At 35.4% G+C, this 24,589-nt stretch overlaps 2 protein-coding genes across 3 annotated transcripts; one reads left to right on the top strand and one right to left on the bottom strand.

Moving 5' to 3' along the window:
- Positions 6,021 to 8,774, top strand: LOC18785859 (axial regulator YABBY 1). Of its 2 annotated transcripts, none has more exons than XM_020556382.1 (7): positions 6,021 to 6,491; positions 6,624 to 6,779; positions 7,020 to 7,161; positions 7,783 to 7,831; positions 7,939 to 8,014; positions 8,281 to 8,355; positions 8,454 to 8,774. In XM_020556382.1, the coding sequence occupies exons 1-7, from the start codon at positions 6,363 to 6,365 to the stop codon at positions 8,523 to 8,525; spliced, it is 699 nt and encodes a 232-aa protein (XP_020411971.1). In that variant the 5' UTR covers positions 6,021 to 6,362; the 3' UTR covers positions 8,526 to 8,774. The 2 variants fall into 2 exon arrangements, with proteins under 2 accessions (XP_020411971.1, XP_007218311.1); XM_007218249.2 differs by having other exon boundaries at positions 6,024 to 6,491; positions 7,023 to 7,161.
- On the bottom strand, positions 20,592 to 23,011 carry LOC18787473. The gene has a single exon (XM_007219432.2). The coding sequence runs from the start codon at positions 22,783 to 22,785 to the stop codon at positions 21,046 to 21,048; it is 1,740 nt and encodes a 579-aa protein (XP_007219494.2). The 5' UTR covers positions 22,786 to 23,011; the 3' UTR covers positions 20,592 to 21,045.

Raw genomic sequence — 24,589 nt, 5'->3', positions numbered from 1 at the left:
ACTCTTCCTTCACATCCTCTCCTCTCATCCTCTCATCCTCTCATTCTCTCATTCTCTCACTCAATCTCATCCTCACTCCCATTCTCACTCTCATATTTCTCTATACTCTATCATAAAAAATAAAAACTAAAACCTAAAATTAAATTGATTATCAAACGGGACTAAAAAAACTGGTTTAGGCTCATTGATGTCTCCGGAAAGATGGGTATAGGGTAGAAAGAAGAATTAATAAAGAAAGAGCCAAAACTGGTAAAAGATATTAATGAAGTGATATTATTTGTCCATATATTGTTGTTTTGATGCGTGCTAGCTAAAAGCACTGGGGGGCTAAAGGCTATAGCTTAGCTCTGTGGAACCTGGAAATGAACCAAAGAAGAGGCTAGAGCTCGATACCATTTTAGGTGGGTAGAGACAGTGCACGCGGCCGAGAACTGTGCACAAGCCAACAAGAAAAGGATCTTATTTTCGTGTCTTTTGCAACAAGCTTAGAGGTCACAGCAAGCAGTAGGAGAGAGAGAGAGAGAGAGAGAGAGAGAGAGAGAGAGAGAGAGAGAGAGAGAGAGAGAGGGAGTATTGAAAAAGTGGGATTTATGGCTTATTATTTAACTCATCCTCCTCCTCCACAGATCAAAGTCAAGTACGGAGTTTATATAACTGTGCTGGGCACACCTATAGCTGCCACAAACTGCTCTCTCTGCCTTGCCTCAGAGTCTCTGCTAATTGACATGCCAAAATATAACTACAGCTGTACATAAATATCATCTTTATTGGATTTCTACACCATCTCACCACACACAAAGCTGAGAGAGAATTGAATTATTCTGGATTTTAATTGAAAGGAGCCACTTACTTGCATTGTGCGACAGTGTGCATGTACTTGTGCTGTTGGGCTTGTTTTTCTGACCGCAAAAAAATAAAATAAATAAATAAATGGAATGACACCAAGATTGTGACTATTTGAAAATGTGGAGGTGGTGTATGAGTTTTGCTTGATATAATTATGGAAAAGTACCATGAGATGAGATTGATTATTTCTTACATATGCAAGAGGTTCGAATTCTTACCACAATACTTAAACCTTAGTGATTTGCCCCATGAATTTGTACATAACATTCGATTTATCCTCTATTTTTTATTATTATAGAAAATTAAAGATATGAACTTTTTATTTTTGTCAATTTCCCCCGTACTATCTACATCCTCAACATTTCATCCTATTTTCTGTTAAATCATTACAAAAAAAATTAAGAAAAAGATAACACAAATAAAAACTTCATCTCCTCCGTTTTTTTTCTTCCCCCTCCTCCTCTGCCAGATGCTTCTCCCGAGGCCAAACAGCCCCACCCCTGACGCACCTCCCCCGACCTCCTTCTCTCTCTCGTCGCCCCATTCCCTTAGGCTTTACGGTTTTGATCTTTTTTTTTTTTTTCTTCCTTTTGTTCTCTCTAAAGTGCGTCTCCCTCTCTAAAGGGCATCTCCCTCTCTCTCTTCTCTCTCTTCACAGACATTAGAACCGCCCACCCTTCACCCGCCCCCTCCTCCTTCTGTCTCCTCTCTTCGACATCCACAACCATCACCTCCCAGAAAACCTAAATAGCCACCCAAAAAAAATTATTCAAGATCAAAACCCTAAATAGCCTCCCAAAAAATTTCAAGATCTTCATTATTAACCTCACCTTACTCCCCAGGAAACCCAAACAGCCACCCAAAAAATCTCAAGATATTTATTATTAAATTTTGTTTTCCTCTGTGCAACCTTGGCAGGGGGAGAGAGAGAGAGACGGTAAAAGAGAGAAAGTGGGAGGGAGAAGGAGGAGGGGGTGGGCACATGGGGGGAGAAGAGACAGAGGGTGGAGGATGGTGATGTTGGTGGATGTTGAAGAGAAGAAGGGGGAAAGAGATTGAGGAGAGGGTGGTGATGTTAGTGGTTGTCAAACAGAGGGTGAATTTATCATTATTATTTCAAAATTTAATTTTTTTAATTTTAATTTATATATTTATTATTTTTAATGTATGAAATGACCAATATGCCCTCATATTTAATGTCAAATTAATGAAATGTTGAGGATTTAGACGGTAAAAGGGAAATTAGTCACAAAAAAAAAAGTTCATATCCTTTTTTTTATTTTTTATTTTTAAAGGATATGAGGTGAATCAAAATATAGGTGCAAGTATAAGGGCCAAATCACGAGTTAACTCTTAAAATTACAACAATATCTTCATGCTTTACTATATGAAATTTAATTTGTGTACAAAAATATAAATGTCTGAACTTGGCAAATGAATTGTAAACACTCTATGATAAGAATATCAACCAATTGATTTTCAATCGTCTTCGCAAATGGGAAATCAACTATTTCAGCCCTTAGCTTATTCTTGGTGAAATGTCGGTCAATCTTCACGTGTTTAATATGGTCATGGCCACAATGCCTCTATATTCAGCCTCAGCACTCAGCACTGGACGTTACAAGAACCTTTTATTTAGTTACTGAGCCTCAATATTATTAACATTGGGAGCTGGTGATAGTCTAATGCATCACAATGAGTAAACGAAGAAGGAAACAAATTTGGGTGTCATAGGTGGCGGTCCCATAACCAAATATACTGCTTCAGATTCTCACTCTAAACTTTACAATTAACTCGCTTGTACATCAGTTTGTAGGAAATGTCAAGTAGTACAGTCCGCTCTTCTGTTTGTCATTTTCAATTATCTCTTGAGATATCCCAAAAAACATTGTGTAAGGGTTGCCAGTAACCGATAATCGTATACCATTTTTAGAGGAAACAAAACTCCTAAATAATATACACAACTCACATCACCATTACTTAGATATACCACTTACATCACTATTACTTAGATGTATCACGATTGATATATACTACATACCCAAAACTTAAAACCAAAAACATATTCCATTAAATTCAAATATTATTACCTTCAGTTACATATTCCATTAACAATGGGGGATCAAATTACAACAGCTAGTGACTTAATTTCTATAATTTTTTGTTGATCAAGGTCATCTTAATATGCATGAAACAAAAGGATTTGGATCCTCTACACACTCCGCTCGACATTATTTAACTTTTAACTTGAATTCGCATTTTAAACCAATGACTATTACGACTCACAATTACATGTCAATTGAAGCTCTTTTATAGATGTTTATGTTTATGTTTAGAAGATGTGTGTAAATTTATGGGCAAAAATAGTTCTGAAGAAATAAAACATGCCTTGTACATTCAAATTGTATAGGTTTGTAAGCTAATGTCACCTACTCTAGAAACCTAGTTAATTAGATGTATAGCTGCCAAGGAATTTGGTGGAAGTGGAACCACTGGCATCTAAAGCAATCCTGAACACTTTTGAAGAGGTAGCCAGTCTTGATTCTTGAAATGAGCAAACCACATTGATGCTATTTGTGGTGGCCAAAAGCCATTTTATTGATTGCGCGTGGTTACCAAACAGAGTCTTAATTAATCCCTAGTACTATGTACATAACCTTGAGGACAGACAGAGATGCATGGGAGGTTGGTTGGTGGTAAAAGGCCTAGAGGTGATTTGTAAGTTAACTATATGCCCGGAGATTTTACCCTTTTAAGTGCAAATTTCGAAATGAAGGTGGATAGTGATAGATTTCAAAAATGTAAGAGAAATGACAGCCATCTTTTTCAGCAACGTTAAGTTTTTATTTATTTATTTTTTACTTTTTCTGAAAAGGTAAACCCTCTGCTTAGGGGCTACAATGTAGGAAAAGGCCTAACTAAATTGTCAAACAATGCCCCCCAAAAAACCATTTTTTATTTTATTTTTCAGTTCTTTTGATGTAAAAAAGGTCCTACGGAAAAGGTGAAATGAAGTGGTTTAAAATAAAAAGGGTCAATAAAATGAAAAGGGGAGCTCTCTGTGTTCTGTGACATTGTCACTGACAACTACGTATCCCTGTGCACATATGTATGAGAGAGAAACAGATGGGACTGAGTGGTCAAATCGGAAATGTAAAAGCTTTAATGCCTTTTGTGTGATTGTGTTATTATTGCGATAATAATTTGGTGGTGAATTTCCATCCAAGGATTGGTGACAAAGTCACAGAGGTGGATATGTGTTCCTATCTATCCTATGAATATGTGTTTGTCTTAGTTCCCGTTACTACCAGGTCATCTGGTAACCCAACTACCAAGTCATCTTCAATTAATTTGTTCCAGTTTTGCTTGAGGAATAATTAAGTCACCCTAATAGAGCAAGCTAGTGTGTGTGTTTGAGATTAGAAGAGAAGATCTGTTAAATTTTCTTTCTTTTTTTTATAGTCATTTCCATATGTTCACCATAACTTTAATGAAACTAACAGGCTATTAATTATATTTGTGGATAGGAGTGCTTCTTATAACTAGTGGCGGAACTCAGAATTTTCAGGGAATGAGCACTATTTATAATGTTAAAAGCTTAAAAAAACACAATTTAGACAACCAAATACCCTTAGAATATCAAAGTCTCTCTAAGGCATTTAGTTGAACATATGGTGGGCACCAGCACCAATAGAAGGGTGTATTTCGGTATCTTTCAAGAATTTTTCAGCCAAAGAAAGTGCAATTGCATCTCCTTGCACCTCTATGACTCCGCCACCACTTATAAATATATGACGTCTTTTTTTATTATGGCCAACAAAACGTGGATTTTCAATTTTTGTGTTCAGCATTTAAGATTGATTTTGAAAGGATTACATAGTTTTGGACTCAACTTAAATTACTTGACTTCACCACTTGAGACAAAACCCATGGCTTTCTTTCATTGTTTAAGTAAGCTCATTAGCTTTAACTCAAGTGACATACATGGTGAGATAATAGATTTGATTCCTCTTATGGAAAAAGAAATTTGAGCAACTCATTATAATTTCTAAAATTTTAATCTATCGGTCACTCCTAATTGAACATATGATCGGTCGAGAGTCATCGCAATACGCGGCCGATCATATTCTTTTGAAAACTAATTAAACGAATGATGACTTTTTTATTTCTTTGCTTAAAAAAATAATTAATTAATTACTTACAACTTTCTCAATAATTTCCTCACACACGTTCTTATGTGCCACTTGAATTAAAGTTTTTGAACTTTAATTACGTACAGCATTAATTTGGTAATTAAAAAGAGATACTACACACATAAGTTTAATTTGTAAGTCTTAAAATTGACATAATTATATACACGGGATATATTTATATAGATTGAAGAAAAGGGACGCGGTTTCTTAGTAAGAAATTCTTATATATAATAGAATTCTACCCAGTGAACCGAATAAAATTCCATCATTATCAAAGACAAGACAGCAATCCCAAAGAAGTCTGATGTGGCAAATTGAGATTGGACCTTCAATGGGAAACCCAGAAACAAAGCCAATGAAAATAGTCGCCTGGCTAACTAAAGACTTAACACAACATGTACACTTTTATCAGCAAAATATATGAGATTTGATTTGATAGATAGAATGGAAATCCGGTATGGAATTGTAGAGAACCGAGGAATATGAGAGAAAACAAAAGGCTCTAAATTCATCTCTCTCTCTCTCTCTCTCTCTCTCTCTTAAATATTTACGACTAAATATTGAAGTGTGAAAACAACAGGTGAATGAGCCAAAGCTAATCACTCCCATGCACACGTCCCTTTCCCTCTTCCTCTCCCCCACCTCTGCCGCTTCTGCACACCTCTCTCTCTCTCTCTCTCTCTCTCTCATACACATCCTTTGGGAATTATAACCATACATTTCCCTTCTCTTATTTATTTCTTTTTTATTTTAAAATTTGATTATGAAAAAGAAAAAGAACTTGGTACAGCGGCCTACTTGCTTATGATACATCACCAACTTGTACGAACCAAATACATGTACATGATCAGCTAGTTGCTATATCTATATCTGTATCTATCTAGCCAATATATATATATATATATATAATAGGGAAAATTTTAACAAGAATTCCCCTATAATTCATTGAATTGAAGAGAGCAAGAAATTAAAATAAAAAAGAAACACTTTCTGGGTCTGAACATGTTCCATCATATCCGATCCCCAGCCCAACTATATAATTAGTGCAATCTCTCTTTTTCTTTTCTCTCTCTTTCACACACACACACACTCTCTCTCTCTCTCTCTCTCTCTCTCTCTCTCTCTCTCTCTCTCTCTCTCTCTCTCTCTCCTTGTTTCTTAATAGTAACTCATCATCAACAACAACAATACTCAAGCAGAGAGATCAGATCCAAAATCTGTCCACTACCTTTCATCAAAATCCGACTGATAGATCGATCAGTCAAAATCCCATCAATCAAATCACCAAATCAATATCATCATCACTAAAATTAGAAAGAAAGAATGTCTTCAGCTGCAGCCTCATCCACTGCCTTTAATTCACCGGACCAGCAACAACAACAACAACACCTCCTCTCTCCCTCCGATCAGCTCTGTTATGTCCATTGCAACTTCTGTGACACTGTCCTCGCTGTACTTATCTCACTACTCTTGCCTTGCATTAAAATCTATAATTAATTTTTTGGTTTTAATTATTATTAATTTATGTGCAGATATATATGTATAAGTTGCTTGGTTAACATATATTAGTGTTGCTATTATTAGGTGAGTGTTCCTTGCAGCAGTTTGTTCAAGACTGTGACTGTTCGATGTGGCCACTGCAGCAACCTTCTCTCAGTCAACATGCGTGCCCTTCTTCTTCCTCCCCCAAATAACCAACACCTTCCACATCCTTTCTTCAATACTCCTCACAATCTCCTAGTAGGTTTTCTTTTCTGGGTGATTAAATGTATGTACAAATAGTGTATCATTCATGCTCACATTTAGTTTGTATGAATTTGTTTGGAATCTGCTATTCAAACTCTCAAGTATCGTCATTCTGCACTTCAAAATCAATGTACTAACTAAATAAGTACATAAATGATGAACTGAGAGTGCGAATAACCTTGCGCATTTATTATCTATTGATGATCTGATGGGATCGTGTGTAATTATACATAGCAGGAGGACATGAGAAATGCCCCGTCATCAAACACATTGATGAATCAACAGCCTAATTACACAAATGAATCAATCATGGCGATTCGGGGAGGAGGCCTTGATCATCAGGAGATACCTAAGCCTCCTGCTGCTGTCAATAGACGTGAGTCTTTTTCTTTTGTACTATAAGCACACCACAACCCAGCTGAGGAAATGGCTTTCTTGGTTTACACTACTTTTTTCATGTTTGCTTTAGTTTATATCTCTTTTGGCGTAGTGGATTCTTTTTTTTTTTTCTTTCTGAATCCGTTCACTTTATTTGGCCTTTTTGGTAAACAGCAGTCTCTTTGCCAATCCAGAAAAAAGTTTGAAAAGAGAAGCCATGCTAACTTTTGAATATTTGAGCTTACTCTTGAACAGTTCCCAAGGTTTCTAGCTATAGCTTGGTGTTTATAAGATCGAGAGAGAGAGACAATAATCTTTAGCACACATTTATTTCATGTGCAGCTTTCTTCTTTCATGTTCTTCCAGATTTAGTTCTCAGTCTAATGGCAAGAATTCAAGCCCACTTTAGATCTACAACCATACATTTCTCTTCTTTCCGCTATTCTTCAACAGTAGTATTCAAATCATGGTTCTGATCAAGAAAAGATATACTAATTAAGAACATTGCCACACAGACACATTAATATTTTTGACAAGAAAAAAAAAATCCAGCGAATTGATTATAATGTATATCTGTCTGTTTTTGTCTGTCTGTGAAATGTCTATGTCCGATGGCCAGCTCCGGAGAAGAGACAGAGAGTGCCATCTGCCTACAACCGATTTATCAAGTAAGTGACAAATTAAACTAATTAACATGATTAAATTTACCTTTATACTTTCTTAATTCTCTACAAATATGCATGACCATGAGATTATAAACATAATTAACCTGCAGGGATGAGATTCAACGTATTAAAGCTGGAAATCCTGATATAAGCCACAGGGAGGCCTTTAGTGCTGCTGCAAAGAATGTAATCCCTTTTATAATTAAGCTTTCTTCTACTTTAGCTAGCTAGGGTTTCATTTCCGTACCAGTACATACATACATACATACAGATAACCAGCTAGATAGCTAGTTAGGGTTCTGTTTAAAAAAATTGGATTCATATGCATATATATTTATATGATTATTTTATGAGGAGCTATTGTTTGACTTTTATAGGTTTTGGATTTTTTTTATATCTTAAATTACTTGTTAATTTTGTGGGTGCGTTGCATTTGCTTTGTTTTCTCTCAGTGGGCCCACTTCCCTCACATCCACTTCGGCCTTATGCCTGATCAGCCCGTGAAGAAAACAAACATGCGCCAGCAGGTACTAAATCGATCTGAGTTTCTTAGATGGAAACCCTAGCTAGCTAGTTATCTCTTTGATTGGCTTATTTATGAATTTTTGTGATTGGATTTGTGCAGGAAGGAGAGGACATGCTCATGAAAGATGGATTTTTCAGCACTCCTGCAAATGTGGGTGTCTCCCCCTACTAAGGATTAGGGTTTCTCTTATTTCTCAACATTAAGTAGTACAAGGGAATCCTATAATCTTATTACTATCCTAAGTTTTCTTAATTAATATTAGATTCTAAAAACTTTGGGTTGCATGGTTATTTACTAGATAGTCATTGTTTATTGAAGGGGAACATTTTGGAATCTAAAACATGCTAATGGTGAAGAACCCATATGAAAATGGACGGGTTTTAGTTATGAAGATATATCTATATATATCTCAAGAGTCAATCGTGTTCAAAGACCTATGGTAGCATTTTAACTTAATTAACATGCTAAACCATCTAACCAAAATCCCATAGTTAATAAATAAAAGCTTGTGCATATTTTTAAGGGTTGTGTTTTTTTGGGGTACACATATGAAGTGTTGATCAATTTTCATCCAACAAGATAAGTAACTTATTAAGTATGTGAATATCATTAGTTAATTCTTGGTCTAGTGATATTTCTTTTTGTGACGATCTTTCTGAGTGAAAAAATTGAACACTAACCAGTACTTTCACCCAAGATCAGAGTGGAATTAGGGACTAATTTATGTTGGGGGCTATATGGGCTATAGCCCATATGGATTTTTTCTTTAATTTTAAAAAATATGATGTAATATTTACACTCGATAAAAAAAATTAGTTCTTATTTTTATTTTTTATAATTACATTGGAGGAAAGAAACCCCATTGAGGTTCGATCTTGGGTGTCATGGGGGAAGGGGAAATCCACCACCTCTGTGGTGGGAACACATTGGCATAAAATAAAAAAGAGTTGATAATATCAATAATTAATGATTTTAATTTAAAGACTCTGAAACTTATTTTTTTTAATTTTTTTTTGGTATTTGCATTGCATGTTTATTTATTATTTTCTTTTTTTACTAGCTTCTATCTTATGTATTCCCTAACTAGGTATATCATTTTTTGTTATCAATAAAATTCACTTGTACCATCGAATTTCTTTGTAAGGTAAATCCAGCCCAGTCCATTTTAAAATCCTCGATTCGTCCCCGATTGGAATCCCTTTTACTTGAAAAAAAGAAAAAAAAAATACAAGTACACTTGAAAGATTTGTCTTTGTAACTCAACTCCACCAAAAAAACTTAAGGGTGGGCATCAAGACTGGAAAACCAAACTACCGAGCAGCACCGGATGAAAAAAAGGGGAAAAAAACCTTGTTGAACAAACTAGCACCGAACTGGATCGGACCGGTTCAACCCAATTTCGGTGTCGGTTTCACATCTTACAAAACCACACCGGACTGGCTACATATTTTTTTTTAAAATTATTTAAGTCCAATGCTAAATTTATAATCCCATAACTAATATTTCCTCAAGTCCAACTTCAAAGCACCTTTCTTTTCCAGGCCAAATCATCTCTCTTTGCATGAAATTGGATTATTTGTGAATTTTTAAGCCCAAAAAATAAAATTTTAGTTGGAATTTGTAAAAAAAAAAAATTGAAAAAATATATATTTATCCGGTCAAAATCAGAAAAACCGAAAGCCGCATCGAACCAGTTTAAATCAGACAGACTAGTTCCATACATTTTTTTCACCAAAATCAGACCGAGTCGCACCGGTTGAATATTACCGATTCCAATTTCAATGTGAATTGGAAACCAGACTGAACTGGACTGCGCTCACTCCTAGAAAAACTTATGAAATTCAGCTTCTTCTTCCTTTTTTTTATACATATATGTCGTGAAGCTAGCTCTTTTTTACATATGCATATGCTTCCCCAATCTATCCAGCGCCCCAATGTTTCTGAATTTCTTTTCAGTAGTTTCTTTCAAGTTTTGATTTGAAGTCTGCTATATTAGGCCAAGACACTCTATATCATCTATATTGTTGTACCTTGTACATAAATATTGGCTTTTGTCCCAAGGGCATAGGGCCATGGGCACGTAAACTGAGTGCTCAAACTCATAGAGCTTAGGCCTTGGGCATGCCAATTGCTAGCTGAAGATGCTATATAGGCTTCACCTACGTAGTCTGATCAATATAACAGCAAAGCCCAGAACATCTTCTCACCAGTCACTACACACATATCACTAGTAATGATCAAGTACTTTCCAATTTCAACTTCCCAGTGAAATGTTCACATCTTGCACATGGTTCCAAAAGATTAAAAGAAGGGCTTCTTAGATTTAGGTTCAAAATGATTAGCTGTTGTTGGATTTAGTCCACACATTTTTGGTTTTAGATGTCGATTCTTTGATATTTGTTACTTTTTTTTGTTGTGTCAATTTTACCTTTTGATGTAAATAAGGAAAACACATTGAAAATCTAAATTTAATGCATTATTTCCATTTTGAATTCTTTCCTTGATAAATCATGTTACCTATAAGTTAAGAACATAAATTACAAGACTACCAATAAATTAGAAACATAAATTAGAATACTACCTATAAGTCAAATACAAAATAAACAAATAAAATTTTATGTTAACTATAAATTTTTATACATAAAATACTATTACACATTGCCGACTCTCCCTGTTTACCTTTTCTTAGATGAGGAAATCTGGAGATATGTTTTAAGATGAGGAAAAAGCTGACTTGATGATTGGTACGATTGCTGGGGATGCCTTGGATCTGCATCTTCCTCTTATTCTACTCCCTGTTTTTCATTCTCTACAGATTTCAATTGAAATTATTATCGGGCCCCAATTCTTTCCTTGTGTACTAGTACTTCAATAAAGAAAACCATGGATTAATTTTCTTATTCTTTTCGGAGAGAGGGGTCTTATTCTTTTCGGAGAGAGGGGTCTTATTCTTTTCGGAGAGGGGGGTGGGGTGGGGTGGGGTGGGGTGGGGGTGGGGGGTGGTGGTGGTTAATTTGAGGACATTGCTTCTTATTCTGATCATGCTCCCATGGCTACGGATATAAAAAAAACACCAATGGCTACGCGTAGAATAGACGATCATGGCTTCTCAGATTTTTCTTGGTTAACGTTCATTAATATAGAGTGATGCTAAACGAACCCTAAGATTAACTGAGTACACCCTATGATCTAAGTACACCCTAATATTTAAATCAAAATGTAAAATTAACTAAGTACACCCTATTTAACTACCAAAAATACCCTTGATATACCCTAATACACTATATCACATCTAATTTGCCACATCATATTTTAATTTCTTCTAAAGCTTTTGTTCTTCACATTAAAATGTGTCAATTTGAACAAATTTGGGTTTTTATTTGTTCTGCAAATTGCTTCTTTTTATTATTTTTTATTTTTTCTCATCATAATGGGGTTTTTTTTTTTTATTCTTCAAATAATGAAATTGTTCAAACTGGTTCGACAACACGCCATATGGGTCTAATAGCTACTACAAACTTGATTCAAATGAAAACTTGAAAACTAATTCCCAAATGCCTTCTTATATTTGAACTTTAGATCCAACTAATATCTTCAATGATTGTTATGAATAGTTAGATGGTCTTCCACTTTCAGATTTCGTCTCTTAATAATTTCTTTAACCTTCATGTCTAATGGAGGAGTTGTTGGGCAGCAATGGAGGGCTGTTGGTTGGCAAAGGAAGGGGCAAGCAAACAAACATTCAATGACACCTCTTTGCACTACCGTCAATGCTCATTGCGTTGTTTGCCGTCGACATCGAGCAAAAATGAAAACTTCTCTACGTTTGGTAATAGGGTGCACTCAGTTAATTTTAGGGTTCATTTAGCAGCACTCTTAATATAACCTAGTTCTTCCCTTCTCATTAATTGATGTGCATGTGTCGTTTTATTATTCGTCCGTACTACCACATGGCAAATGCCACTTGGTAATACGGTACTACCTAATGATTTCTCCAAAGTCAACCAAATTCGAGAATTAAACCCAACTGCTTAATGGGAATTTGAATCTATATCAACTTTTCTACTAAAAGAAAACTTGTTTAGATAATTTATGTCTCCTCTCTCTCTCTCTCTCTCTCTCTCATTTTTTTCTTCTTTTACCTTGATCAAAGGTTAATATTTGGGTTGTCTACTTTTTTATTAGCAATTAAGGTCAATATTACAGTGTTATTTTTGATAAAAAAAATTTTCAAAACTTTTGCATCATGACTGCTTAGGGTAAAAATCCTGGATCCGTCATTGGCTAACACGTTTGTCACCAATAGGAAACTGATTTTCCCACTCCCCTTTTCTCCAGTTATACTCCCTTTTTCTTTTTAATACTTTTTAATCAATTTTGCTCTTTCTCTTTCCTATTCTACTCTTATCCTATAAAATCTCATGAAATCCCTCTTGCCCCATATCTCTCTTCGACTTACCCAAAGAAACAAATTAATAACCATGAACAACAAGAGCAATCATTCAATGATCCTGATACAAGTGATAACATAGCCAAGGTAGAAGAAGTTGAAAGCCTAAGCAAGCCCAGATCATGAAAATTCAATTAAGTTAAAATCATTAACCTTAAATGTTGAGAATTTTCCAATTCTCCCCCCTTTTGTTCTCTCCCATTAATGTATTCATGAAGGTTATATAATAAACTAGAAAACATATTATTCAATCTCGTGGACGCCGGTGAGATTAGAACCCAGAAAACCCACAACCCCATGGACTATCATAAGGCGAGATTGCACGCTGGGTTGATTAGGTTTTCGATCTCATGGATGTATTTGTGGGAGAAGAAGTGGAGTGAAACAATGTCGCATTGGAAGTGCGACATTTTCTTGTTTTGTCGTCGAATTTGGGAAATCGACAAAACAACCCACCAGTCGTGAAGGAGAGCCCAGGGTTCGGGAAATTGAAGTCACCTTCGGCCCATGGAGCAGGCGGCAGCAAGGGTGGTAATTCTGAGAACTATGGGGGTTGGGACGATGGTTTGAAATCATCGAACGATTTGAGGAGGAGCTAGTGACTTTAGAGGCAGAGGTGGGTGGTGCTGGATGGAGGAGGCATGTCGGCCAAGGTCCACATATTCAAATATGATGCAAAATGGGGCTCTTGGCTCACTATCGAAATAGAGAGAGTGGAGAAGAAAGAGAAACAGCAAATAGGGTAAGGGTAGAATAGGAAAGAGAAAGAATAAAAAAGAATAAAATTGATTAAAATTATTAAAAAGCAAAAGGGAGTGGGAAAATCAGCTCCCTACCAATATTATATACTTTTTTCTCAATCTACAACATCATTATCAATCACATTATACCGTGATACCATGAATAATAAATATTATACTTATAATAGATACCCATAGATACACTTAAAAACTTTTGTAACTTATTCCGATTATTCGACTATGTATATGAAAGATGTTTGGCAAAAACAAAAACTGCATATATTGAGATGGGCCCCAAATCAGACATAATAAGACACGTGCAAGTCACGGGTTAGATCCAAATGAGTTACGTATGCAAAAGCCCAATGCAAAAGCTTAATAAGGCCCAAGCAGTATGGACTGGGCTGATACCTTTGCTCTTCTTTGCTTCATGACCTGCCATGCGAAATTCTATAATGAGGGTGCCATATCTTTGATTTAGAGTTGAAGTCTTGGTGGCCTTGCGTTTGCATTTTTTTTTTTTAATCATGTAGTTTGCACTTCTTAATTAGAAAGCATAAACTTCTTAAAACATGCATTGTTTACTGTTCAAATTTTCTTTTACTTAAAATCCCACAATCCCAAAATGAGAATTGGTGATTTCAAATTAGGAGATTTAGATGATATTATAAGGTTAAATCATTTATGTTAACTACTACAATCAATACATGCTAAATTTGAATAAGAATGAAATGAAGAAAATAAATTAATTTCAAATGACTCATTACAAGGAGTCATTTGGGATTTGAAATTTATTCCACATGTACTGTGTCCATTTTCCGCCATAGCCTAATAAATTAAATAAAATAATGTCCAGTTATTTCAAATTCATACAATCAATGTTTTCTAGTTTGTTTTAACAAATTTAACTTCGATGTCAAATCCAAATATTTTCTTTCAAATATCTTTGGCTAGAGAGGAATTATTCTTTTCTCTATATTATAGATATTTGTTTTTTTTTTTTTTTTTTTGGGAATGAGGAAATTAATCTACTTTGGAAAATCCTCCTAATATTAATTTTATTATACTTGCACAAGTTTTGTTCTATACATTCAAGCATTTGTATGACTAATCTCTTGTGACTTCAGCATGGTTGAAAGGATTGTATTTATTAATATATGAAACTGAAACATTGTTGAGGTGTTTTGGATGATCTCCAACGCTAAGACCCAAATCTTAGATGAATTGGGTCAAAGTACTAGAGAAATTCAGTATTCAACACTATCTCTAACACTATTCTTGAGCTTGCCAATCAAAATCCCCCATTATCTAAATCCCGATTGAATTGGGTCACTTTCTTTATATTTCATTTTCCCATTTTTTAAATATAATTTTCTCACATTCCTCGCCAACTAAACAAATCTCAGGAACCAAATACCAACTAGGAATATTCTTGAGACAGGATTTCCATCATTCACAAGGCTGAAATGCCATTGCATTAAGGTTTCAGAGATTCTCTATTGTGATCGTTCAAATTCTCCTCGATTGCATGCTATAATAATTGATGAATCACTCTTACTCTTGTCAACAACATCATATTTCTTTCTGTTTGAAAACAGTGTCTAATTGCTATATTTAATGCGTACAAAATTCAGAAATAATTTTTACGAATTCTTGCTAAAAAAACCATGCATGCTTACAAACATACACAGTGCTAACTTAACATGATATGGATTAGAAAAATTTGGAAATAATGGTCGAGGCAAGTGCTAGACATTTTGTTTTTAAGACAATTTACGCCCCATTAGGGTGCTCATGGTTGATAGACGCTTGTCTCCTTAGATACAATGACCCCGTCCTTACAATAGTAGCGATTCCAATCATAAGGCCCAAGCGAACCACGATGGTGTTGAACTCTCTCATATGAGCTCATATATGAGACTCTACAAAGATCTCTATACTGCACTATGTAATGAATATATATGTATATGTAAAAGTTATATCTTAGTCTATCTAATACATGTAGGTCTTGCCTACTTATATATGTTGATGAGTCTTCCCAAAATATGTTACTTTATTTGAAAAGTCAAGTGATGCATCTGTTAACTTAGAAGATGCATTACTTCAAACTTGAAGAGGTACATATCTCTTCAATTTTAATTTTCATTTAATTTTAGAAAACTCTAATAAATTTTGAGTTATGCTAAACGAACTCTAAAATTAACTGAATACACCCTATGATCTAAGTACACCCTAACATTTAAATCAAAATATAAAATTAACTAAGTACACCCTATTTAACTACTAAAAATACCCTTGGTACACCCTAATACACTATATCACATCTAATTTGCCACGTCATATTTTAATTTCTTCTAAAGCTTTTGTTCTTCACATTAAAATGTGTCAATTTGAACAAATTTGGGTTTTTATTTCTGCAAATTCCTTCTTCTTTTTTATCTTTTTTTTTTAAAAAAAGAAAAATCATCTTAATGGGGATTTTTGATTTAGTCTTCAAATAATGAATTTGTTCAAACTGGTTCGACAATACACGCCATATGGGTCTAATAGCTATTGCAAACTTGATTCAAATGAAAACTTGAAAACTAATTCCCAAATGCCTTCTTATATTTGAACTTTAGATCCAACTAATATCTTCAATGATTGTTATGAATAGTTAGATGGTCTTCCACTTTCAGATTTGGTCTCTTAATAATTTCTTTAACCTTCATGTCTAATGGAGGAGTTGTTGGGCAGCAATGGAGGGCTGTTGGTTGGCAAAGGAAGGGGCAAGCGAACAAACATTCAATGACACCTCTTTGCACTACCGTCAATGCTCATTACGTTGTTTGCCGTTGGCATCAAGCAAAAACAAAAACTTCTCTACGTTTGATTAGGGTTGGATATGGTGAGTAGGATGTACTTATTAAAATTATATTTGTTTCACAATTCAATATATCTTTTTTGGTCATTTTATATTAGGGTAGATTAGTAATTCAATAAATAGTTTGGTAGGGTGCACTCAGTTAATTTTAGGGTTCATTTAGTAGCACTCTAAATTTTCTAACACTTTCTCAATCGATGCACGTTTGATTCTTTCACAAAAGAAGAAACCCAAGCTTGGGTCTCTGCTTCTCCAAATTAGGAAGAAAACTTAATAATGAATGAATTGAAGGAGAACATGCTTTATATGTGTGTGTGTGTGTGTGAGAGAGAGAGAGAGAGAGAGAGAGAGAGAGAGAGAGAGAGAGAGAGAGAGAGAGAGAGAGAGAGAGAGAGAGAGAGAGAGAGCACGCCCATGCCCATGCCCATGCCCATGCCCATCAGATTCACATGGGAGTAAATGAGGTAAGTAGAAGGAGGACAAGCTTTATATGATTTTCAAGTACAATAATTGCCCCTAACTTCATCTGCATCTGCCTTGTTTATTTATTTCTTCAGCTAGGAGCCTAGAGTTTTAAGATTTCTTTGTTGGGGTGGGGTTCTCTGCCACAAGAGTTATGATCCATCAAATAAAAATGTTATTCGAAGAGGACAATTGCAAGAGCACAAATATTTTGTCATTCCGAACCGAAGTTGTCAAAATTAGCATAAGAATTATTAATGCCAAAATGAAGGTTTTTTTATTGTTTATTTTTTTTTTAATAAAGGTAAATACCACGAGGTGTCCCCACATTCGAAGGTTGGAATTAAATCCTGTTCAGAGTTCGGCTCGTCTCTAGCCACAAAGTGCTTCCAACGGGTTTCAAACCCCTGCCCTTGAGACACCAGGTAGCTCGCCAACTAAATGAAGGGTTTCATTACATAACAAATATGACTTCAAAATAAGATTGACCAAAAAATAATGACTTTCGAACATGATCGATCCAAACATGGATCCACTATAAGCTCAAAACTAAAACACAAGCTCTTGTGCTTTTACTTTTACTTTTTTACTTTTTTTCTTTTTTTATGAGGAAAAAGGAAAATTACACAAACTTAGACGCACAGGGGAACGCAGGCCCGAAAAGGTCAAGGTAAAAGGAATTAACAACAGAAAGAGGGAGACTATCGACCCAAAGCTTGTAAGGGGTCATAGAGTGACTCAAGGAAGCTAAAGCATCAGCAACTGAGTTAGCCTCTCTGAAAGCATGCTTTAATTTAATCAAATTACAAAAAGAGGCCAAGTGTGAGACATCTTGGAGATGTTGCAGAATACTCCAGGGGTAGAGCATTTCTTGTTCACAACATCAATGACCACTTTAGAGTCACCTTCAATTATGATATTACGCCAGCCATGATGAACTACATGAGCTAGACCATCTCTCAGAGCAAGGCATTCAACCACAGTAATGGAATTGACTCCAATATTTTTAGCTCCAGCGAGAAGAGTGTGGGTGTTGTCATTTCTAATAACAAATGGTAGCAACACCATTTTTGACTAATCCATCGAAGTTGAGCTTGATCCAACCAAAGGGAGGAGGCTTCCATTTGATATAGGGAACAACCTGCTTGGGTTTCTTGAGCTTGTGATTCGCCTTCCAGTAGTCCAGGTGAATGAGATTGGCAATACTCGCGCAGGATAGGGTGCTATATCCTTAAAAATGAGGTTGTTGCGAGCTTCCCATATCTGCCGGCAAATAAGGAGACCTTTGCAAAAATCATTAAGACCATGTTGGTTATCAGTAGTATTTAAAGAAGATAACCAAGCAATGTGAGCAATAAATAAGATAATTAGTCCTAGACCCAAGGTCAGATTTGGACTCTCATCCTCCCTTTTTCCAGGCCTTACCTCCTTTTCAACAAATTTCACAAAAGCAAGTTCATCCTTTTTGTTTTCCCTATTAAGAATGTAAGAGCATCTATTGGGGAGTTTACATAAATTGTCAAAATATTGTCTTATATTTAGGATTTTAACTTAGGATAATGCTCGATAGTTAAAATAATTGTTTCATAAAGTAGGAAGCACTCACTCACAAAGTGCTTCTCATCTCCAACTCTAACAGTCACAATCACTTTACAAAAAATCACTTGAATCCGATATCATTTGATCACTCAATAGAATTATTGAAATTTTAGTACTTTCTTGAAGCACCTTATTCATTAATTTTGTATGGCAAAATTAGATATCTAAATGGTTTCCGATTTGTCTAATTATTTGCAGGAATGATCTATGAATGAAGACTTAAAAAATAGATGGTTTGGATTGTTGAAAAAAAATTTCGTAAGGTACCCTAAAGGGTATCCCTCAAATAAAATTATTTAGGATTTAGAGTACCTAAAAGGTGTCCCTCGAATCGAAACCGTTTCAACATCCAATTGCATCCTACAAAATCAATGAACAAGATGCTTTAAAAGTACAAAAATTTCAATATTTCAATTGAGTGGTCAAATGATATCGGATTCAAGTGATTTTGTTGTAGATGTTATCTTTGAATGAATATCTACAAAATAGACGATTTGGATTAGTGAAATACAATATATAGTGGGCCCTACAAGAGTGTCCCTCAAATAGTTTATTTGAGGAATCCTTCAACTAAACCTTCCTACAGTCCCCTTATATTAAGGGATCTCTAAAATAATTTTATTTGAGGGACACCATTTAGGGTCCCCTATGAATTTTTTTTCAACGATCCAAACCATCTATTTTTAAGTCTACATTTATAGATCATCCTAAGTAAAAAATTATATACGTTTCAACATCCAATTGTGTCATACAAAATCAATGAACACGGTACTTCAAGAAAGTACTAAAATTTCAATATTTTAATTGAGTGGTCAAATGATATCAGATTCAATTGTTTTTTTTTTTTGTACAGATGATCTTTGAATATCTACAAAATAGATGATTTAGATTAGTGAAATACAGTAGAATGGGTCCTACAAGGGTGTCCCTAAAATAAGGTTATTAAGGAATCCCTCAACTGAAGCTTCCTATATATATACAGTCCCCTTCTATTAAGGGATCCCTCAAATAAATTATTTGAGGGACACCATTTAGGGTCCCCTATGAATTTTTTCAACGATCCAAACCATATATTTTTAATTCTACATTCATAGATCATCCTAGCAAAAAAATTAGACAAATTGGAAATTGTTTCGACATTCAATTGTGTCCTACAAAATCAATTAACACGGTGCTTCAAGAAAGTACTAAAATTTCAATATTTCAATTGAGTGGTCAAATAATATCGGATTCAAGTTTTTTTTTTCTGTAGAGATGATATTTGAATGAATATCTACAAAATAGACAGTTTGGATTAGTGAAATACAATACATAGTGAACCCTACAAAGGTATCTCTCAAATAAACTTATTTTTTAAATGTTAAGAAAAAAAAATATAACTGCTAGCTAACGTCAGCACACCTTTAATAACAGCCCTTGAATCTGTCCGTTAGTTTCCAGTTGCACAAAATGATCCACTAAGAAAAATATTTGACCTGAGCTACAGTTAGGCTACATGTGGCCCTGAAGAAGGACTAAAGAGCTAAATATTTCCTCTTTTTTTTTTGGCCCATGCTGGCGATAGCCTAATACTAATACAAAATAACCATGCAGTCTAATGATGGGTTTTGGACCAAACTTGAGAAGTTCCCGGATGGTGTAGCAGCTTTAGTTGACTGAAAAGTAAAAGTTGAGAAGTGCTTGAAAAAAGTTACATCCTGGACCCAAGTGTATTTTATTTTGTTATTTTATCTCTGCAAAATGGTTTCTCAAGAGTCAGTGGACCGGACAATGGAGGCAAAAAAGCCCAAAGCCTAGCATTCTCTTTCAGAACAAAAAAATTCAAATGGTTCTAATGGAGATTCTCTATTCAGGTAGCAACTTTCTCAGGCCTGACCAGAATTTAAATCAATCAAAAGAGACTTTCTTTGCAACACCCATTTGGCGGCTGAGCCAAACCTAGACTGTTTGGGACAAGTACCTCACCAGTTGTATATAAGGGGATGTTTTTCCTACCCAACAGACCAGACAACACAAGGTATAGAGTTTAACATCCATTTACTAGTAAAACCACTAAAAGATAGATCTGTTGGGCTTTGTTACTAGGTGAGGGTGGATCTACAACATTCATTAGACCATGTACATGAAAAGAAAAAAATGTCAATTGTTAGTATCCATTAGTGGCTTTTTTCAAAGTCCATACAAACAAACTAGGCTACACAACTTGGCAAGTGTATTGTGTCAGATAAACACCGAAAAATGGAAGAGAAAGGGTTCTATACAGTTCAGTCTACATAGGTCTCAACAGAAAACCATATACAAAGAAAAACCAAAGTCACAAACCAGGTAGCATGTATCTGTCAAAAGAGGTTCAGCAGCATCTCTTTGAGTGCATATTACAGAGCTTCCTTCTTGAGCATAGTAATTGATGCATCCTTTAACTTACATATTCCAACTCACATACGCTGAATTCCATCTGACATTGAACAAGAAACCAAGCATTTAAGATCAAAAGATCAACAGCCTAATCTTGATCACCTCCTGTCTTTGCCTATGTCATTGCCACTAACATGTTAACCAGCAGAATATGACTTGCCACTACTCTGTACATTTCAGGCCACTTAAATAAACCTGGGATTGAATTACTGTCCTTCCAATCTTAAAACCCGGAACCACTGTAAACCCAACTTTCATCCTGGTTGTACTTGGCAACATTAATCTCCTAGTGACATCTTCCATATACACGATTGAAAAATCTATGCCTCTTTCCACTTGGAATATCTCAACCGCTGGATCAAAGGAGTAGGCCAACTTTTGGAGCATCCATATTGAGCTAGCCATGCTAACGAATGAATCATAGAATACACTCAAAGACCTCCATGAACTCAACACAACTTGGTTTCTATCCAAATTACTAAAAATTGAAGATTCCACGGTGGGGTGGATAATCTCTTGATACTTGCTCTCACAAAATCTTGAAAATTCACAGTTTTGATTTCTACTTAACAACTCCATTGGATTGCTTGACGCGTGCTCAAGTAATTGCTTCAAAGAAGCCTTATTCTTATCCAACTCCGGACCATGCCCATTACACAACATATCACTCTCATCTAAACCAAAACCTTTTGAATCAAAACCTTTGAACATTCCCAAACAAACATATGACAAGAAAGCATACCGGTTATGCGCTTTTTTAACATACTCAATATCAGGATGAACTAAATTAGCAGCCAAATCTAAATCCCACCCAGCTTTCTCCATCAAAGTTATCAAAATTTTAGTAAATCTGTGTGTTAATCTACAAGCATCATGTAGAACCGAATCAAAGACTCTAACGGACAACAAAACTTCACAAGGAGAATTCAAAGTAGCAGATAACCTCTTAGATAGTTTCAAATTAGACTTTTGAATCTCACCCAATTTTTTCCTCAGAGCCATAACTTCATTGTCTTTTTGATCAATCTCTGTCTGTAACCTGTTGGACATGGTTCCCAAAGTCCTAAGCTTGCTCTGATTCTCTTGCACCTGAGCTTCCAAGCAAGACCCAATTGGAATATCAGAACCAAAATTAGAACTTGTACAAAAATCTCTATAAAAATGCTTGAATTCTGAGAGCCTCTGAAGGTGAGAGATCAGAGCTCGATCAGCTGCCTTGAGATTTTCTTCAACAAAAGGCACATGGGCAGTCTGTAATTGAAGGTACGAAGCTTCAAACGACGAAACCGTAGCAAAAATCGACGAAAGCAGAGTCTGGGTCATCTGGGTATTGATAGGTCTGATCTGGGTTCTGCTCAAAGACCTTGTAACCGCCGAAAGCTCTGGTTTCTTCACTTGGGTTTCGCTCAAATTAGGCTTCTTCGGTGTAATTTGTAGCTGTGAGTCCTTGTGGTCCGCCGCTGCTCCGTCTGGTTTGATGACGACGACCTTCTGGTCTGTGATGACCTCTTCAGCAGAGTCGAGAAGTGCTAAGCTATCGGAGTCCTCAGCTTCCTCTTCAGCAAAGAACTCGAAAGTTTTGGTCTTGAAAGCGAGAGCGAATTTCTGAAACATTTCAGAGATTTGTGGAGGTCTCGAAGAGCCATCATCCATTTCTGTCATTTTCTTTTCTTTCTCACCTTCAGCCTTGAGTTTGCTTTGAAATGGAATTGAATTGAAAGTTTCAATCTTTCTTTTCCTTTCTCTCCGTACAAAGAAGCGAGAATTCTTGAGCTCTACTCTTTTTCTCGCGGAGGTGCTTTGAATGTCTTGGAAGGAAGGTATATTATTGTGTGTGGGTTTGGCTTGCTGGTGCTGGAAGCCTGCGCTTCTCTTTTTCTTTCTTTGTATTTTTATTTTCATTTTTCTATTCAATTTATCTGTATATCAATCACATTTTTTTATTTTTTACTTTTTATTTCCTCACAAGAAGAACAAATTTCTCTCCTCCCTAGACTCTTAGTTATGCTGACTTTTTCCAGATTTAGGTAACGGTAATAAGTATGACGACTAGAATAATATGATGGGTACCTTTGGTCAGTGACAGACCAATTGCTAATTTTGTTTAGCTGGAAATGTTGGAGACTATAGGCTCTTTGGTGAGATGCATTTTCTGTATGTGATTTTTTCGTTTTTATGCAAGCGAGAGATTAAGAGGGGGATTCGAACACAGAATCTCGAATATAAGGATAACTGTTTTTAATCATTTAAACTATAAATTACTTACTTTCTTTAAGTTTTATCACCAGAAAATAGAATGATTTTACAAAATAATGAACATATTACATTATGAGATTTTCAAAACTATTGATATATTTACGTTTGATTTTCTAACCATCACTAACAATGACAGCTACAGTTGAACCAAAGAGGACGCAGTGTTTATTATTTTTCTATTGGATTAAATGGTGCACTTAATTTCTGCGCAGTCAGTTGATACAGTGTGACTTATAGCAGGAATTTATGAATGTTATGCGAGCCATTTGCTGCCTGTCCTTCACTGTCGCTATTCTAACTAAACTGAAAGAATATCAAATTCTGAGCAAGTAAAATAACTGTAGGAAAAATCTTCTGATTCACAGCGTGTGTTGATAGGGTTTGAAAGAGAAGATTGAGTTCATAGATTTGTGGGGTGTGGAGTGAGTTGGAAATTTATTTCTTACCTGTCTTAAATATAAAAGAGAAAAGAAAATGAAATGCAATCTTGGATCTTCCTTGCTATGCGACATGACCCCATCATTGATAAAGATTAGGCAGCAGAAATTCTGGCTTCCATGTTTTGGGTCTTTCACTTTACTCTCTCAGCATCTAGGTGAATGCTTTATTATATTAAAAGAAGAAAGAAAGAAAAAAAGTAGTATTCTGGCTTTAGTCTTGCTGTCATTGTGTTGGTATCTTGTACAATGTAGAGGACCAAAACTTTCACTGGTGTGATGATGAACAAGAGTGAACTAAACTACAAAAGTGGCTTTGCATGTCTTGCAAGTTTCCCTCTCCTCCGAGTCTCTCTTCAGGAAAGCAATCATTATAGCTTTATGGACCCTTAATGTGTCTGCTGTTCTTTAGGCAGACACTTTGTAGTGGGCTTCACCTTCCCAAACTCAGGTACAAAATGGATTATAGTATAGATTTGGAATATATAGATTCATAATTCAGTTGTCAAAATGAAAAAGAAAATCCCCATAAACCCTAATTCAAGTGAGAAGTTGGATTTGGTCCTACCCAATTAGCCTAACCAATGAATGAGTGGAAGCTCAAAGTTATAGAACAAGCATAAATAAATAGTTTTTTTTAGTACAAGCGATAGTATAAACTAGAGAGAATGAGAGTTTCTCACTCACACACTGCTATGATGTCATAAAGGTTCGAATCTAAGACCACTAGACTATACCCGACTGGTATAAATATAGAATTTCCCATTGTATATGAGATGTGAGTTTGATCAATTTTGTGCAACCCTGCAAATACCATCCAAGAGATCCCTTTAGTAGAGTAGTAGTAGGTCAACAAGCCTTTGACTTAACCAAAATGGGATCCCTTTTTTTTTTTTTTTTTGGTGAACAAAATGGGATCCCTTTTGTTTGGTGAAAACTTGGGCAATGTATGGTAGGGTAGGTAATGGGTTGTTAAACTTGGTCAAAGTGAGCCCTAATTAAAAACCTGAGAA

The sequence above is a fragment of the Prunus persica genome, chromosome G2, assembly GCF_000346465.2.
Source record: "Prunus persica cultivar Lovell chromosome G2, Prunus_persica_NCBIv2, whole genome shotgun sequence".
Classification (NCBI taxonomy): Eukaryota; Viridiplantae; Streptophyta; class Magnoliopsida; order Rosales; family Rosaceae; genus Prunus; species Prunus persica.
Note: the sequence above shows the minus strand (reverse complement) of the source record. Positions and strands in the feature narration are given on the sequence as shown.

Excerpts from the sequence above, each read along its gene's own strand:
- LOC18785859 (XM_020556382.1), top strand. The coding sequence starts at position 6,363 with ATGTCTTCAGCTGCAGCCTCATCCACTGCCTTTAATTCACCGGACCAG. Across the intron at positions 6,492-6,623 it reads TCTGTGACACTGTCCTCGCT|GTGAGTGTTCCTTGCAGCAG; the intron begins GTACTTATCTCA and ends TGCTATTATTAG. Across the intron at positions 8,015-8,280 it reads TTAGTGCTGCTGCAAAGAAT|TGGGCCCACTTCCCTCACAT; the intron begins GTAATCCCTTTT and ends GTTTTCTCTCAG.
- LOC18787473 (XM_007219432.2), bottom strand. The coding sequence starts at position 22,785 with ATGAAAATAAAAATACAAAGAAAGAAAAAGAGAAGCGCAGGCTTCCAG.